The sequence below is a fragment of the Scophthalmus maximus genome, chromosome 15, assembly GCF_022379125.1.
Source record: "Scophthalmus maximus strain ysfricsl-2021 chromosome 15, ASM2237912v1, whole genome shotgun sequence".
Lineage (NCBI taxonomy): Eukaryota > Metazoa > Chordata > Actinopteri > Pleuronectiformes > Scophthalmidae > Scophthalmus > Scophthalmus maximus.
Window position 1 is genome coordinate 15,404,013 of NC_061529.1, and position 18,695 is coordinate 15,422,707.

General features: G+C 46.4%; 1 protein-coding gene across 2 annotated transcripts in view; it reads right to left on the reverse strand.

Moving 5' to 3' along the window:
• Positions 1–714: 714 nt before the first annotated feature.
• Positions 715–18,695, reverse strand: part of runx3 (RUNX family transcription factor 3) — a 48,466-nt gene continuing 30,485 nt past the window's right edge. Inside the window, exons 6-8 of one of the 2 annotated variants that reach the window (XM_035609872.2) lie at positions 15,088–15,234; positions 8,698–8,772; positions 715–4,040 (exon numbers count right to left, since the gene is read on the reverse strand). In XM_035609872.2, coding sequence (XP_035465765.1) covers positions 3,559–4,040; positions 8,698–8,772; positions 15,088–15,234 — 704 coding nt within the window. In that variant the 3' untranslated portion in view covers positions 715–3,558. The remainder of the gene's footprint in view (positions 4,041–8,697; positions 8,773–15,087; positions 15,235–18,695) is intronic. The other variant, XM_035609873.2, reaches the window with a different exon arrangement.

An 18,695-nucleotide genomic window follows, 5' to 3' on the forward strand; every position in this document is an offset into this window, starting at 1 on the left:
CAACTCGCCGACATACGCTTACATGGAGGCTGCCAGGGCGGCGCTGGATTCCTGAGCGGCGCTTTATTTACGCTCTGGGTACCATCGTGTTGACAGCCGAGGCCTTTTCAAAACTCTGAGAAATGTGTGTAGTTGCCAGTGACGGTCTCACTAATGGGAGAGAAGAGTATAGTTATTGAAGGGAGTTATTGGAAAAGAACTACCAATGAGTTGAGTTATGAGAAGGAGTCGGTGGCATGTTTGGTATTTATTGTATGCAAGAAAACATACAATAAATATGTTTTATTGTATGTTTATGTTTTTATACCACCCCCCCCCCCCCCCCCCCCCCCCCCGCCACCCGCTCGTTTGTCAGCTGATGTGACGGTGTCTGGCTTTCTGAAGATGAATTACCCCCTGCCCTTCCACGTTTAACATTTTCACTCAACACCTCGCCTCGTTAAACCGTAAAAACTCAGTCCAGAATTTTCAGCATTGAGTTTCAAAATTAGAGAACTGTTCTAGTAAGGAGCTGTTTTTATTTTAAAGCAAGAAATGTATGTGACCATAGATATCGAACCTAAATTTTGTGGGGTTTTTTCACACAAGGGCAGGTGGGACCTTTGAGATGAAAGAAAAAGGATTCCCTCTCCCTGAGTTCATTGAATAAAAAGTTTTTTAATGATAATGATATTTACTTTTTAATGAAATGAACAGAAGGTGTGAGGGCAAAGGTCAGACACATGTTTTTTTTAATTAAAATGATTAAAAACTACATTATCCGCAAATTTTACAAGCATTCAATATGGAAGCATTAACGATATAACATACGTAGATGAGATTCTTAAATTAACATATCACTTTCAGATGTACATGCTTTGAGCATAAAGAGAAACAAAGGCATGAAGATGATGTAACATTTCAGTATATGAAAAGGGGATTCTTTTAAAAAGAAATAAAAGAAAATGTAACATTGTGCTCTTTTAATCCAATATACAATCAAATACAATTCAGTTTGCTTTAAGAATGATATTAGCAATCAATCAAGACATGATTCATTCACCACACATCTTCCCCATCATTAACATCCAAACTGTATTACAGGCAGTTGTGAAGATCTTTGGTTTTTCATTTTAATGAACCACACAGATATAACTTCATATGTGGTTTCTCTAGCTGCATGATTTTTTTTGCCCATAAAAAATGGACAAGGTAATAGTAAGTATGGTAAGGTAATAAAGGCTCCAGAAGAGAGAGCAGGAAACATGTTTTCCTCCAATACAAAGGGGGATAGGAATGAGTCGTTGTTACTGATTGTTTAAAAAAATAGGAATAAGGCAGAGAGTCTTTATTTTTTTTTTACCTGAGCTGCAAATGCTAGCTTTGGATCACTTTTCACTTTGAAATTAAATATCACCCGCGTAGCAACCAAATACCCGTCGTACAGAGTCATGACTGCTAACTATCTTCCCTCTTGTGGAAGACTTTCTGGGTTAAACATTGGACACCCGATACCGGTCGTGAATGCCTCAGTGCGGCCTATACCGAGATAACCTGTGCAGGTGTATGAATTATTGGCAGTGCCGCGAGCCCCTTGCACCGATGATCAGTAAATTAGACCAGCAGAGACAGAATCGGCGTCGTGAAGGCTTCAAAGCGCTCGCTGATTAATCAGAACAAAGGGACCTGTGCACAACAAGGGGAGCTTTTCTTTTCTTTTTTTGCATAACTGTGCTAGGTGTTTGTAAGAAGATACCACCCTGACCCCACTGCCTCCTTCAATCCCTTCATCTGCACACTCTTCCCCCTCCAGGGACAGAGGGATCACGTGAAACTGCAATGACCTCAGGACAGGGGGAATTTGTGTGTGTGTGTGTGTGTGTGTGTGTGTGTGTGTGTGTGTGTGTGTGTGTGTGTGTGTGTGTGTGTGTGTGTGTGTGTGTGTGTGTGTGTGTGTGTGTGTGTGTGTGTGTGTGTGTGTGTGTGTGTGTCAATCTGAAATCATTAATTATATTGTTATGGATTAATAAAAAAAAAAGGACACTGTTCAGCAAATGTATCTGCGGGAATTTTTCTTTGTCAATATTTAGCTCTGCAGACTCAGATATTTGTAAATGCAAAACCGTATGAGATAAATGAGTTCCAACATAGTGCAAAAGTTAAGCAAACGACTCCTATAGCAGATGAAGGCTGTTTGGAAATTGTTCAAAAGATTATGGCTCTAGTTTCACCATGTGACTAACTGAATCTGTCGGGCGTGGTTCATCAGGAATAAAAGTTTTTAGTGCATCAAAGCTACATTGGAAGACAAAATAATTACATTAAAGATTTTGTTTTTCATAATTTAACAATATATTACACAAATTCCAAATTTATACTTAACAAAACATCGTGTATATATACTGTATGTATTTATATTTATATATATGTATAAAAGGAAAGGAAGCGAGAAATGCTCTAGGATTTCTGGGTATATGCACACATTTCCTCACAATTTGGCTCAAATAAATATCAAAAGTAAACCGTGTCATCCAGTTGAAAAATACCAGTCTAGGACTTTCAGAAAAAGGGGGATTGGATGGGAAATTTAAAGAAAAAAGGTCAAGAGCAGAAACAACAGGACTATAAACATTCCTGGAAAAGAAGAACCCGATAAAGACTCCTCTGCATTTGTCTGTTACATTCCTCAAAACATCAGCCATTGTCCTGTTGAAACGTGATACGCTGATGACACAGCAGAGGAGAATCTTTTTCTTAATCATGTGAGTCCTGACACATCAGATGCCTTTCTCTCAAATATGCAGTGATTTTGTTCAAACGTCCACCGTGGCACCAATGGCTTTGTGTTCATTTGGATAATGAATGAGGCAATAAGGCACCTGCATATGCATATATGCACCGTGAGCACATGAAACTGCCCTGGATGTGTCTGAGGATGTTTTCACAACTGACGATGTTTTTGCAATATTTCATTTTTTTTTACAGAAATTAAAGCGTTACAGAACCGATTGCCACAGCAGTGCGTCCGCGCCCTGGTAGGATGTCGGAGTCACTCCCGGAGCGAACCTTCAGTCCGACCGCTCTTATCCAACAGCCCTGTAAGTTGGATCAGTCTGAGCAGGCTGCTCGATGAGTGTGTTTTATCAGTTCATCAGCTGTCCTCATCTGCTCCATTGTCTCTGGTTCTTTTTGTCTTTGGTTTACGCCAGAAAAATGTTCCTGAAACTTTCTGATGGTTTAATTATCCTCACTTCTATTTACAGTCTCGGCTGAACATCATCCCGATTCACATGTTTTTTTACAGTCTCTTAAGAGTACACGTTTAAGTACGGTGCAGGAGTTAACTCAAACTTTACAAAACACATGGAAGTCTTGGGAGAGTTGTAAAAACACAAAAGCATTTTAAAGCGAATGCTGGAGAAATAAAAGACAAACATGCAGCATTTATCTTTTTTTTTTGGTAAGATTTTGTTTTTCTTTCAGTGTTCAGCTTTTTTTTGGGGTTCATTGTCTTCTTTACTCCCCCCCCCCCCCCCCCCCACTTCTCCCACACCCTCTGATTGTCTAGCTGTCTGTCAGTCAGTATGGCCTCCAGACGGACTCATCCAAACGGCCCGAAGCGCTCATGGCCGTGGGCGAGTTGCTGTGGCTGCCGTCGGCTTCCACCCCCTCGTTCTGAGTGTTCAGGCCAGGATTCATCAGACTGTTGGTCCCCCCGGCACCCCCGGCCCCCGAGCAGGACAGCAGGCGGGTGGGGGAGCGTTCGCCCCCGGTGTTCCCCGGCGCCACCATGGAGAACTGGTAGGATCCAGAGCCTGTGCCGTAATACAGGTAGGAATTGGACTGGAAGTTCTGGCTCTGGTTGTTTGAGTAGGGTGGGGGCAGGTAGGTGTGGTATCTAGAAGCGGTTGACATGCTGAGGCCGCTGATGCCAGTGCTGGAGGTGTTGGCAGAGTAAGGGAAGGCCCCAGGGTAATGCATGCGTGGGTCTGAGAAGCGAGGGTCAGTCAGCGGCGACAGAGATGGGAAGGTGGTCCTCTGTTGGAAGAGATCTGTACTCCCTGTTGGCAGAAACACAAAGGGCAACAGATTAAAACTGATGTTGTGATTATAAAAAGATGGGTTCAGAGATTTCCCATTTTCTATTACTTAAAAAAAAAAAACAACATCCCAGATTTCAAGGTCAGCAAACCCAAATCCCCCAATTCTGAGCACAGATTTCTTGCGATATGCCCGTCCACGGAAATGTCTGCTCAATGTAATGAACTGAGACATTTTTTAGCTTAATAAGAGTCATCAAGCACTGACAGCACGTCATCCCACAGCCCTGTGCACAAGACTGAAGTTATGAAAAGGTCCCCTCCCCTAAGTCCTACCACTCCCTCAAAACGAGCCTTGCACAGTATTCCGTCTTTCTCCGACCAATGAAAAGGGGTATTGTCCGTGGTGAAGGGTGCTCTGTATAAACACCGATGGCTTGTTGTGCAACTCATCGTAAATCATACTTGGGCGACAGCGGCGGACTGTCACAGTCGGAGGCAGAGGGAGAGACGGAAAAGGATAATGTAAGGAAAGTGGGTTTCGGCAAAGGAAGAGAAAGTGTGTTTCTATGTGAATAACCTTCTAATGTGTATCACAGTCCGGGACCTGTCAGATTTAACTGCTAAGTGTAACCTCACAGGTAACTGAGCACAGTTGAACCCAGCTGTTCGGACTTCAGTTTCACTGCACACCTTCTAATTTATTCAGCTGACAAAGGGGAAATAGAAATATTGCTCAAGGGTTCGACTTGGCAGTTCGCTTTCGCTGAGATTCGGGGGGCCGCCACTGTCACCAGCTTAGTTCCTTAAGTCAAACACCATATTGCCCCACTCACTCAACTGAAGAGTATTATTGGCTGATCTTGCATCCTGAGCTTCGGTCTTTTTAACCCGTGCACAGTCCTCAAGTCATGTAGAACTTCTGAACGCTGCCACCTACTGGAGCGTTTGAGTTTGGGCCATAACACAACGAAAGTTATGGTCCCCATTAAGATCGTGGAAGGGGTTTTTATGATTATTAAGCCACTTGGGCCCTGCTTAGTAAACTTCTATAGCATTTCACATCCTTATTGAATACTCAGGTTAGTCTGTAGCTTATAATCAGGTAGTCACCTGACATGCATCATAATACAGGCAGAAGTCCTGGCTGACAAGTTAAGTGTCTTGAGTCTTTGTGCTCATGGCACTCAAATATCTTGGAAGAAGCTGAGGTGGCCAGGCCAAAATATTCTGCAACTTGTATACGCCCTTAACCTGGTTGTACAGTGACGAGGGAGAGTTCCTCATACCTGGTGTCAATGTACATGACACTCCATCCACACCTGCCACATGTAGACACGCACACAACCACCTACACGCACGCACACCTTCCATCCATAATCATTTGTTTGTCCGCATGTGGCTTTCACGGGTCCAATGTGCCCACATGACTGCAAGTGTAAAATGTGGATTTGGATGGCAGAGAAAAGAGAGCTTGTATTTGTGAAATAGCAAGCGCTTGCACGCCACAGCCCTGAGGGGGGAGAATGCCAAACTTGCGTGCCACGGTCTTGTTGAAATGTCTTTTCCCTATGTCTGGAGAACTGGGTCCATTTTCAGCTACGAAAAAAAAAATCTGTTCCTTTGCAATTTCCATGGCCCCTGCTAGACTCTCTCTTTTTCTTTTTTCTTTTACAGCACACTTCTGCAGTTGAATTTCCTCTTCTTTTTGGGATGAGGGAGTTTGGCGGTGGGGGGGCTGTTTCTTTTTCCAGAGTCTACCAGGCTCCATATCTGATTTCACGCGAGGAAAATTCAAGCCTTCAGCTGCTGTTGATTCGGGTGAAGTGGAGTCGGCCCACTAATTCCTACCGGACTCCCAAAAAGTCTTTGTGCTCTCTGTCTACCCCCCTCCCCTCCGTCTCTGTCTTTCTCTCTCTCTCTCTCTGTGTCTCCCTTTCTCTGTCCGCGCTAAATTTAGGCTTCAGGGTGAAGCTGGGGAGGGGATGTGTGGCGTGGGGGACTTGATGACTCTGGCTGCTGCGGCCCACCCTGCTCAGGATCTCCGTTTAATTGGAGTCGGTGGAAACGTGTTGGCTAAACTGCGGTGGGGACCGACTCCTGTGTTCTGTCAACGGAAACTGGACTGGACACTTATCACAACACCTTAATGGGCTTGTGCAGCACCAGCCTCTTGGCCGTGAGCCAGCGGGAGCCTGCTGCCACCCCGAAATGCTCTACATTACAGTAGCTCCCTCTGGAGGAGAGGGCTAAACAAACTGTTCTATAGTTGAGGAGCAAAGTTTTGCTGTCTGCTTATCCTCCCCTTTAACCATGTTGCATACCTTACTGCATCCCCACCCTCCCCCACCCAGTGTAAGTACAGGCCTCACTGTTATGGCTGTGGTAACAGTGGTGTATCTTTGGCAGAGAGGGTCTTCCTAGCTGAGCCTAGTAGTAGCTGCCTGTAACCTCTGCGGCCCAAAACCACACATGATCTCCATTAGGCTCATCTGAAATGTGTTGACTAAATTGCAGGGACAGGAGAGGGGATGGACCCCAGAGGGCGAGCTGGCACAGTCTGCCGTCTGTGATGTTCCCAGGCTATGAAGCGGGTAGCGGGGAATCAGGGTTTTTATAGAGAACATAGTGTTCCAATGCTCTCTATTTTACTTTTCTCCTCTAGCTCCGAAGCAGAGCACCACACGCTCAACTCCGCAGCACCGCGGGCGCAGTCCTCCTCAACCCTTTTTTGCTTAGCTCAAGAGGTCCACTAGTCCACAGTCAAGCGTGTAACCCAGATATGACAGGAGGTTTGCCTCATTTGCTTATGGGAGAAACTGATTTTGGTTGTTAACACAAGGCCACGTTTGAGACGGCCATGTAAGTGTAATTGTACGCGCGTGCGCGCGTGTATATATGTGTGTGTCCACATGCGGTGGCTGGCAATGGGGAGATGCAAATCCAAGCGCTCACCTGTGAAATGTTTACTCAGGCTTGATGCAAACTGTGACGGCCAGCGCCCAGGCAATGGTGTCTCAGGCAAATGAGTGGAGGTAAGGAAAATGTGGAGAGAAACCCTCTGGTTCATCCAGCCACATGTAAAGACACACCGCGCTGCGCAGTGAGAGTGTGTCTTCTCTCATCTCATCCCTAAACTTGGCTATTGTGGTATTATGGATTTTAAATCTCCTTCCAGAGATAGAGCATGTCTGTCTGATTCACTGACTGGTTCGGGGGGTTTAAATGGAGGCCAGAGTATTCACTGTTGATAAAAGGGCGATGATAACAAGGCAGCATGATGCCAGGGCAGAGTTGAATCGGAGATCCAAACGAACACAAATGATCTTCCAGTGTTTATTTAGGAGCCAAGGCTTTGGAGCCGGATCATCGTGTCGAATGCAAATGATAATCACCTCTGTCTGTACTGTGACACCGTGGTCACCAGCTCCAAAGCTTCCATGTTAGGCACCTTATCATGTGAGCGTGGAGGGATTTGCATGTTCCCCAACTTGTAAAAGCAAAGGTAAAGGATGTTTTACAACTACAAAAAAAAAAGAGATTTGCCTAATGCATCAACAAACAAGTTGACATGATTCATATGTTTGTTTGTTAAGTTAATCTAAGAGAGATGTACTTCATTGCTGGCCATAGACTTTGCACTGTATACTGTAATTGCAGATTACAATGAACAATTTGGGGAAAGTATTGAATCGCGATTTTTTTTAACAGATATTGCGATTGCGATTTGCAATTTGACCTTGCGGTTAGAAAATAGCGTTTTATCATATTGCAATATTATCGCAAATGCAATTAATCGTTCAGCCCTAATCAGTACTCATTTTGCTTTCTTCCATCTCTGCCATGTCTCTGTGGCAATGGACAGGAATTTCAAATGTAACCTTTTAATAACTGTCACTCAATCGTATTCAATTCAGTCTAAGGCTTTATCTTCCCGTGTGCTCAATGTCTGTCCTCATCACAGTGTTAGTGTGTGACTCAGCGTGTCTGGTGTGGTGGTTTCTGGGTAGGGGGCGGACAGGAGACTGAGGGTGGTGTTCAATGGCAGCAAAGATGAAAAATGCAACAAATGAAAGGGTGAGGGAAAGAATAAGAGGAGGAGGAGGAGGAAGGAGAAGAAGGCCGGCAGCGTGGAATGTTCTGGGTTGTAGTAATGCCCTATGGGCAAAACTAAACCGACTCCAAAATTGTCGCAACGAGTGGCACACCCTGAGTCACGCCTGCATATTCAGCTGCTCAACTTCTCTATTGTTTGTTTGAAATGGTGTCAGTGTCTACTAATTAAAATTAATAAGTTTGGAAATCTCCAGTTTGTTTAGAGCTGTTCTTAAAAAGATGTACCCTTTGGAAGGTGTGAACTGTCTTTGGCAGTCCAAAGTGCGTCAATTATCTCCTCTGTATTTATCGAGCCTGTATGCTCATACTTGGTAATTTAGGACATGGGGTGACCTCACCCCTCATGCTACTGGTTAATTGGGCCTCGCAATATGATTGTCTTAGCAGCCAACAACCACTCTTGGAAACAATTTTCTCATCAACGCACACACCAAAGCACGGGCATGCAAATTTTTCTGATTCACCTCAGGTTTGGTCAACAACAAAACGTTTAAAAAGGCCCTCGGAAGAGTTGCCAAAAGCTTGGTCACAAAGAAGTTAGACAGGATATTGCATGTCTCACCAGGCCATGGTCTCAGGTCCTCCTCCACCTTGCAGGTTTTCAGAGCGGGGGTCTCCATCTGCTCCTGCCACAGGGCTGGTGTAACACATAACATGAAGAGTAGGTCAACGTGACATCAGTGGACGTTCATGCAGAAATTTAAAAAAAAAATAGAAATTCTGGTGAAATGCAGAGAAATGAGCTGATTGTGGGGGTGGGGAAGTTGCTGCCTGTGCCATAGAAATCTGAAGCATGTTCCAAAAAAGCCATCCATGACAGACTTGTCAAAACTGTCTTGACATCTGGCGGTTTGGAGTCTTGTGTCTTCCTGTCACAGGTTGGCCTCTGCTGACTGAGCAGCGAAGACTGGGAAGAGGAGGGGTGGTTTTCTCACCAGAGTGAGACACGGCTTGGAAAAACATGCCTGATGGGTGCATGGGAGATATTTTTGGGTCTTTCAGACGAGACACTGCAGAGGCAGCGGAGACCTGTGAAGCGCAGGACACTCACTAGCCTGTCCAGCCAAGCTGTCAGGAAGCGATGCGGGGTCACGGACCTACTGGCCCAACGCGTGGGACCCTGCTTCACACTCAACGGCCACACCGCAGGAGGCCTGACACAAGCAGGGGCTGTTTGCTCCCGGTCTGAGAGGGTGCATTTGTTACAAGGCAACTCGAACAGAGATCTGTGGACATGGCTTGTACAGAAGTCTAGTCTACGTGCCTTTGAACTCATTGTTTTTCCCTCAAACGCACGTAAATATTTTCATCATAGAGACAGAAAACATGTGTTATCACTATGACTCTGCCCTCCGCTGTTGAGACACCGCAATATACTAAACTCCTAACCTCCTGTCGGGGGCAATTAGGGATGGCGAAGGATGCCAGCGGCAGGGAGGGGGCTGACGCTGGGCTGCGTAGCCGAACCGGGCTCAGCCTGTGTAAGATCTTTGCTTCCCCTGGAGCTCCTCCGCTTCCTTTGCAAAGGCCCAAATCAGCACTCAGTCTGCGAGAGGTCCTGCACTATGCCTCACAATGGCAAATTCTTACGCATAAATGGCCTTATTCAGAAAGGCTTGCAAGCAGCTGGTACGATTCGCTCAAGAAAATAAACATTTCCTTCAAATATTTTGATTGGCCAGCAGACAACGTCAATACCAGAGGCACAGATTACCCCTGTTAATAAGAGGCCCAACCCCCTGGGTGGAGCCTCGGAGTGGGGAAGGAAGGGGCTGAAATGGGAAGAAGTGGCAACTGCGTCACTAATAAGTTGCTTTGGGGTGCTGCCAGTGTAGTTTTTGGGAGGACACAAATAAACACATGCACTGCTTTTAAAGTGCGTGTGTGGATCAAAGGGATGGCCGGGGATATGCCGTCCATCCTCGTGACTTTGGGATCCAGAAACGCCTCTGAGACATGTAATGCGCCCGCCATAATGAAGCGTGTCATTGAGACACAGTGAATGCCAGTCCTTGTGCTGGCTTCCTGCTTCGCTTAGGCCTTAGGCGTCGCAACGGGGAGAGAATGTGAGAGAGCAAGCAAGAGAGAAAGAAAGACGCCAGCAAGGGAAGGAGAGAGAGAAAGAGAGCGTGTTAGAGAGGGGAGGAACACGGCCTTGGCTCAGCTATGTGGGACATTTGATATGTCTTTTGAGCCCTCACTTATAACATGAGCGAAAACAAACACATGGGCTGAAAAATCCTATGTTCTCTTTGAGAGCTCGTCGTCCCCCGGCCCTTCCCTTCTCCCCAGACTCAATAGAGACTGTTCATGGCACACATGTAGTTTCTGTAATTGCTGAAATGTAAAACGCAGCCCGACTCTGATGTGAAATTATAACTTACACAAACAGTTGAGTCTGGTAAAAAACAACTTGCTCTCACTTCTCTTTTTTTCTTCTTTTTTTTTTTTTCCACCGAGCAGGCAGCTTCAAAAGATTCATTTTTTTTTGTGTTGGAGGAGAACAGAAACATTTTCAGTTTGAATTATTCATCTCAGGGTCACAAAAAGCGAGTAACCACAAGTGAAGCTTTCAGGCACCATAACAAATAAACTCCGTGGCGGCCATTGACATATTATGTAAATAGTGGCGTATAGAAGTAAAACAGAGTGTCTAAAGGACTGGTCCAGATTCCTGCTCGTTTTGGTTGTATTGGCCTCAGAGGGACAGCTTCCTGCTCGGGTTTGGCAGAATTCAGCATGAAACCCAACTAGTGTGACAGCTATGCTCCAAAGTCCATACCACAGCTACCTGACGGTGCTAATTTCCTGTCTCGCTCTTGCTTCTAATTGGCTGATCATGTCGTCCTGGATGTGTGAATTAGTGTGAGCGCCAGTAGCGGAGTACTGCCTCGAACCTGGGGGGCCGGACCAGCTTGTTTATGTGGAGTAAACAGTGTGGTCACTGTGGACGAGGCGGGAGGGGCACGTTGGGCTGCATTGGGCTGGTCCTCCATCAAACGGGACTTTTTCTCAAGTCCGGTCCAGAGGCCGCGGCCCGAACATACTGAACCGGAGGGGCACAGCTGCAGCACATGTGTGCCAGTTGTGCAGCAGGAAGCCAGAGGTACCAACATTTGTGGAAGTGGCATTACCGGGAAAAGTTTGCCCCTTTTTTAAAACAGAATTAGCAAGACTAATGCTGAGTACGTTTAAAAATGAACTGTGTCATATATTATTTCAACATTTCACTGTCATTTTTAATAACATCACCGCATGGGTCACACACTTAGACAGGCACACACACACACACACACACACACACACACACACACACACACACACACACACACACACACACACACATATGCTTTTGGGCCATCATCAAAGCACTGAGCACTTGACTTGATGGCGGAACGTTATGCTAGTATCTGATATTCATCTTCAGAGAGGAACTCACAGGTGTTGGAACAAATAACATGTTAAACGATACCACCTCAAAAAGTGCCAGGACTTTCTTTTGGGATGATTCAATTGCCGCTGTATTTCTTTTTACCACTCTCTTTCTCTCTCTCGCTCCCTCCCACTTTTAAAATACATTTAAGTTAAAAGAGCCGCTTTCGTCTCGGCTCACTTGTTAGAGGCTGTGCCAGGGGCTTGTTGAGCTCTGTCTGCATTTCAAACGGAACAAGGTAAAACTGTGTCTGTTGTCCGCTTTACACTGAAATCTAAATTTCCAAACCGCTGTCTGCTTTTCTCAGGACGGGAAAGAAATATGTATAGATTATAAATGCGATGCTACAGTTAGGGTAGAAACAGCATTCTTTATCAGAGGAAGGGAGGGGGGGTTGGACTGCCACCCACAGACACACATAGTATACTCAGGTACCTCACTTGAGGTTTTGAAAACCAGACTAACAATTTAGTACTTGATTGTCTAAGTGTCAGATTTGCTCGACTGCAGTAGCTGAACCACGCATTTCCAACCACATACACACGGCCACACACACGCACACACACGCACACACACACACACACACACACACACACACACACACACTGCCTCCGCCCTTATCCGAGAATCATTCCACATGTCTAGCAGGCTTACCTGTGGCCAACGAAGAACAAAAACAAGCAGCCAATGCAGCGTCTGCCAGCGTACAGGAATCCTGTCACTGCATGCACTGTAATGAGCTCTTAATTACCCTGTCTGTCTGGGGCACTAACAGAGAGCTTGCAACACTAGCACGGAACTGTGTTCTGTCTGTCTGTCTGTCTGTCTGTCTGTCTCTCTCTCTCTCTCTCTCTCTCTCTCTCTCTCTCTCTCTCTCTCTGTGTGTGTGTGTGTGTTTTGAGTTTTCAATGTGCCTATGTTGCAATCGCGTGTGTGCGTGCGTGCGTGCGTGCGTGTGTGTGATTTAAGAATCCAGTGTAACGTTGAGCAGATGTCTGAAGACATGTCCTGTTGACAACAAAACTGAGACAGTATTTCATGGCTCAGACAACAAAATGAAGCAAGGAGGCTTTAGGAGGAGATGACACTGTAGTTTCTTATTCACTTGTCTTCAAAGGGGGGGGAGGACATAACACCCACGGTTCCAGCCCAGGGATAATGGACAACATCTTTTGTAACAGTGAGACGGGAATTCACTTAATTATAACGTGTTGATGGGCGATCTATCAACCGGCAATTCTCAAACAAACAGGCCCCAGGATTTAGAGTATCTGCAAAATACAACAGTGTCTGGCAGGGGCCTCCGTAGGCAGAGACGTGTGTGCTGTTGATATGTAAACATCTCGCTGTGTCTCTGAGCGGGATTTATTACAAGTCTGTTTTTGTTTGAGCTTTGATTGTAATACTGTAATGCTGTTGTCTGTGCACGATTCCGACACGTACAGGAGCTCTCTGTGTGATCCTGCGAGATGACATACATCTCCAGGCTGCCGCTCATCCAAACAGATAGACGAGGTGGGAGGGAGAAGGGCCCTCCGCTCTGTTATTTAATTATTTTACCACTCTTGCCCTGCGGTATGCCGTCATGATGGTAATACCACACATTAAGGTGTGTGGTTTTTTACAGCCCTTCCCCTCCTCTGTCTCACTCACACACACACACACACACACACACACACACACACACACACACACACACACTTCTTCTAGACGGCCTCAAGTCACTGGCAGCTGTAACGCGAAGCTCAAGGTCTTTACAGTCTCTGACAGGTCCGACTGATGTTAATGTGTTGTGTCTACTCATAGTGTACGTCCCGTACGTGTGTGCATTGCAACATCGCAGGCCTTTGAAGCCTGACGAACCCGTGACGCTCTAATTCCCGCCCTAATCCTGTGTGATGCAGACGAGTGCGGAGCAAAGAGCTGCTCTTCGTCTGCTGTCTGGACCAAGTCTGTACACCTCTGGAGCCACCACCCCCCCACCACCTTCTTTATTCAAGTCAGCTTTCAGAAACCTAAAGCTCCCAGTAAAAGCTTAGCTGCAGGGGGCTTTTTATTGGCAGACAACATACAGGGCTCACGCCAAACTCTAAATCATCCAAAAATTATCATCACAGTGGCTGTATTGTGTTGAAGCTCCGCGCTGTTTATTTTCAGTTTAACCGGTCGGCGGTGTTTCTAAAATGGCTGACATGTTATCTGCTTGGTACTGGCCGTGCGAGGGAACAGAATCAACACCAACAGTGAGTAAGGGCATGGGGGTGCGGGGTAAAAGACCCTGTGTTTTCCACAGTCAGCTGTCAGATAGGACCGTACTGGTGACTCAGCGCTGGCTAAGCGGAGCACAAGGCCAAACACTGGTGTATAGCTGTGATACACACTGATACTGTTCCGCCCACACACGGCCCAGGGCTCCCAAACAAGCCCTCCTGTACACAGCGACATGCCGATACAAAGGTAATGAGATTCATTAACAAGCATGAGAACTAGAGAGTAGGCGGGAGAGGAAAACATATTCTCTCTCGCTCTCTTTCTCTTTCTCTTTCTCTCTCTCTGTGTGTGTGTGTGTGTGTGTGTGTGTGTGTGTGTGTGTGTGTGTGTGTGTGTGTGTGTGTGTGTGTGTGTGTGTGTGTGTGTGTGTGTGTGTGTGTGTTTAGTCTGCATGCTTCCTGACATGGCAGCCTGTTGCAGAGGCAGTGACATATGATGGAGAGCGAAACACTCGTCCTCCCTCCGACCATCACCCACGCAGCTGTCCACAGCGCACACACACACACATATGCTCAAAACAACCCCCCTACTCTCCATCGCGCCACCTCAGTCTGAGTCTCAGCCCCTCTCCCCCCCCCCCCCCCCCACGCCCCCACACATTCGACCAGTCTGAGAGTGACGTGATTGCCAAGGTAGCAGGCGGCTGTTACATTCCTGAGGCTGTAGTGTGTGTGTGTGTGTGTGTGTGTGTGTGTGTGTGTGTGTGTGTGTGTGTGTGTGTGTGTGTGTGTGTGTGTGTGTGTGTGTGTGTGTGTGTGTGTGTGTGTGTGTGTGTGTGTGTGTGTGTGTGTGTGTGTGTGTGTGTGTGTGTGTGTGTGTGTGTGTGGAGGCCAGCGTCAGCACCCAGGCCAAGCTGGGTTGGCAGCGCCCGCCACGCCACCTGGCCACAGACTCAACCCTGCACACTGTGGGGCCCAGACCCACCAACGCAGGGCATCCGGGGACAGAGCTGACACGAGCTTCCCCTTGGATGACCAACATGTATAACAGCTCCCAGATTAGTGAAACAAAACTCAAAAGCCCTCCTAGAGGAAGGAGGCACATGGCTCAGTTGAATTCTGGGTGAATGGCTTGTCCTGTGTTGATGTGTAACAGATTTGTGTTGCAGAAAGCTTACCCACTGGCCAAATAAAACTAAATGTTTGTTTTATTGAAGGAAGTATTTAATGGCAGTTCATCGAGTGACAGTGTGGTGGTGGTTATGGGAAGGTTGGTTGGTTGTGGTTGTATGGAGTCAGTGATTCTCACCTTGTGTGGTGCTGAGGTGGGATTGGTGGATGGGGCGGGGATTGTTGTTCACTGGGCCTATTCGCATACTCCGCTGGTAGCGCTCGATCTCCGACAGCCTGTCGGAGAACTGCATCTTCTGCGGGTCTTCAAGCTTCACTCTGTGCCCTGAAAAAGCAACATGAGCAGGATGGGTAAGGGAGAAATCAAGGTCTTGCCAATTTACCACCTGAATGAAAATTGCACAAAATGGCGCTTTTATATTTCCAGCGAGCAAAAACAATAAGAGTCCTTTTTTGGAAAACTTCTCACCCCTACTTGCTAAATGGATCTGGGCGGTTTGTCGTGGTAAAAGAAGCTGTCTTTGTCTGAAGTGTAATTAACGGGATTCAGGACTGTGAAGACCATCAACATCCTCATTTGATTTGTAATTCACACACACACACACACACACACACACACACACACACACACACACACACACACACACACACACACACACACAGGATTGAATCATATACAGGGGGAGAGAGAGGGGGAGACTGTCACCATGTTTTCAGCTTCCAAATACAAAAATATTATTAGAATGATAGCAGACCTTGAAATACATTGGCTAGACGCTAAGTGTTGCCCAAGCTGCACCTGCTGCCGCGTCATCCGCCGATAACCATATCGTAAGTGGTTGAAAATAATTGCCTGAGGAATGTTGTTTTCCCTGAACCTTAAGTCTAAGAAGTAATGAACTATGACTTGTTACATCAGGCGTTTCTGCGAATTTGATGAAGTTAAGCGATGTTTATCTTCAACACACACACACACACACACACACACACACACACACACACACACACACACACACACACACACACACACACACACACACACACACACACACACACACACACACACACACACACACAGGTCTGACTGACAAAGCACTTAGTCAGAAGGAAACACCCAGACAAGGCTACCAAACCATGTAGTCATCAGTCTTAAATAACAGAGAGAAAGAGAGGGACTGTAAGAGCTTTTGCAGATGTATGTGTTTGTTTGTGTGCGTGTGTGTGTGTGTTTGTATAGGAGGTGAGAATTAACCCTGAGCAAGTGAAGCATATCTGCAGCATCTCTTTTATCCAGACGCAGAAAACAAACCAAAACACTAAGCGCGCTTATCACTTTGATGTCCCCACTCAGGGAGATGGTAAGAAGAAGGAAAAAAAAACCCTGTTCATGCCTTTTATGTAAACACTCACATGTACACTTACATGTACAAATACACATGTTCCACATGGACACAACATGCGCATGCTCCACATGTGAACACACCTTAAATGTCAAGACGTGAGTCCGGATGAGGGCTGTGCCTCTAATGGGAGGAAGAGATTTTAATGTAACTATCAATGCACCAAAACTGTGTGCGAACCAGCATGTATACATTCTGTGGTTTTCTCCCTGGCATCTCTACAGAGTGGCCTAATGTGAAGTAATGGCTGGATTTGAATATTTTATCACTATATAAAGGGGGCAAGGCAGACGGACCAATATGGATTTTGCCCGTCCTTTCTCTCCACTGACCCATGGGCAATATATCTTCCCTCAGAGGCTGACCCATGGGTAAAGTTTCCTCTCGTTTACCGCTCTGTCCATTTGTTTGTGACCACCACCACCTCCCCTCAATCCCCTCCTTTACGAACTATATAGAAATGTCTAGCTTTGACGCCCCCCATCCCCCATCCCCCCCAACACACATCCCTACAGATACAGACAGGGCACAGAGCCGCACACGGATGCACAGACACAATGTCTGAATGCACACGAGCTCTAAAATCAAACTTCCTGCTGTCCAAACTGTCAAAAGTGCAGCACAGAATACTTTGGTGCTGCTTGATTCACACCCACTTATTAACAGTTACGATGCACTTAACTTGTGTTGAGAAAGAGTAAGACGTGGTCATGACTAATCTGTCTGAGCAGAGACAGCGATTCTGTTGCTGTTTGTTTTCCCCCGAGCACTAGGACGTAGGACGCCAAGGGAAAGGACTCTGTACGTGTGTGTGTATGTGTGTGATTTAACTCATCGGCCCACCAGTTCGCTCCGTGCAGTTAGTCAGGAACATCTTTTTTATTCATGCTCACATGCATGCGGCCAGTCTGCCTTCTTTTTAAACGGTGATGGAAGGAATGAAGGCCAGGGTTTTCTCTCTCCTACTGTCGCTTTCGGACACACGCACGCACACGCACACACAGCGCCAGGTCCAGGCTCCATCACCCACATAGACACTGTGGCTACTGTCTGTTCCAGGCCAGAGCAGGGGCGGCCAGGGGAAGCAGCCCTCCAAATATAGCCCCTATATGTGTCCTTGTGTAGTTATTAAGAGATTTACACCACCTCAAACGGCTGAGGTCAGGGAAATGATACATCCCACCGCTCGCTGGTTGGAAAAAAAAGACAGACGGGCAGGGAAAAAAATGATAATTGGTCAGTTTCTTTTTCTGTGGCCAATGGTGGTCTGAGAGGAATTGACTGGCTCTTTAGGGATGAAAGTGATCATTGAGCTTTGCACACGAGCGCACACACATACACGTACACTAGCTGTGGATCCCGTGGCCCAGTTCCAGCTGGCAAGTTGACAGTGGGTTTGGCGACACTCAGTTCATAGCGTCCAGTAGGGGGTTCAGTGGGCTGTCAGAGGGAGACGTTTAGCCTCATCAGAACAAAGCCTGGAGCTCATCAACCCGGAGCCCACAGTCGCTGTTAACATCACTAATCAACAAGAGAGGCGGCGCAAAACTTTCTTTCACTTTTGTCTGTGTTTCTCTCTGACTGTCTTTTGGACACTCAATACACCAATCAGGAATGCAGCACACGTATTTCTTCTAATCCAAAGGGGAATAATTTTTCCCTTAAAATGCCCCTTCTCCTTCTCACTTGGATTTTGGCCATACATAAGTTCTTTAGATCTGACTTGAGCTAAAATCACCACCATATACCGGTACCTCCCCGTATGTGGTTCAAGTCCTCTGACAGCCCTACTTTAAGCTTGATTTCTTCCCTGACTATTGAGTCTTATTAATACTTTTCTGCAGTGAATAACTTTCCTCTCAACGTCTACCTGAATCAGTAGAGTCACAGCCAGGGAGACGGAACCTATATGCTCCAGTTAAACCTTGTGTTAATAGGCTCTCTTTGTCCAGTTGACCCTGACTGTAGCCACAGCGTGTCTGCCTCGACCGCCAACATTTGACTTCCATCTCCTCCAGAGCCGGGGGCCAGAGGGGTGCGAGAGCTCCACACCATCCCCATTTCAGAGGGGTTTCTGTGGTCGGATGAATATTTAATGTGTCAAGGTGCACTTAGGAGAAAATGCCCTTGTTTTTCTCTCTATGATATCATAACCACAAGATAGAGCTGGGAGATGGGGGCCAATGCACACATGAGGCCTAAAACAGCAGCGCTCAATATGCACCAGGAGTCGAAATGGACGCTAAAGGCTGTAGATTTACTTGCCTCCTCTCAGAGTAGCGGTCGCATCATCGGAAAGCATTATGGAAGTCTTATGAACAACAAATAAAAACGCTTGATATAAAATGTCTGGTATTAACGATGTAGTGAAAGGCGGTGGCTGTGT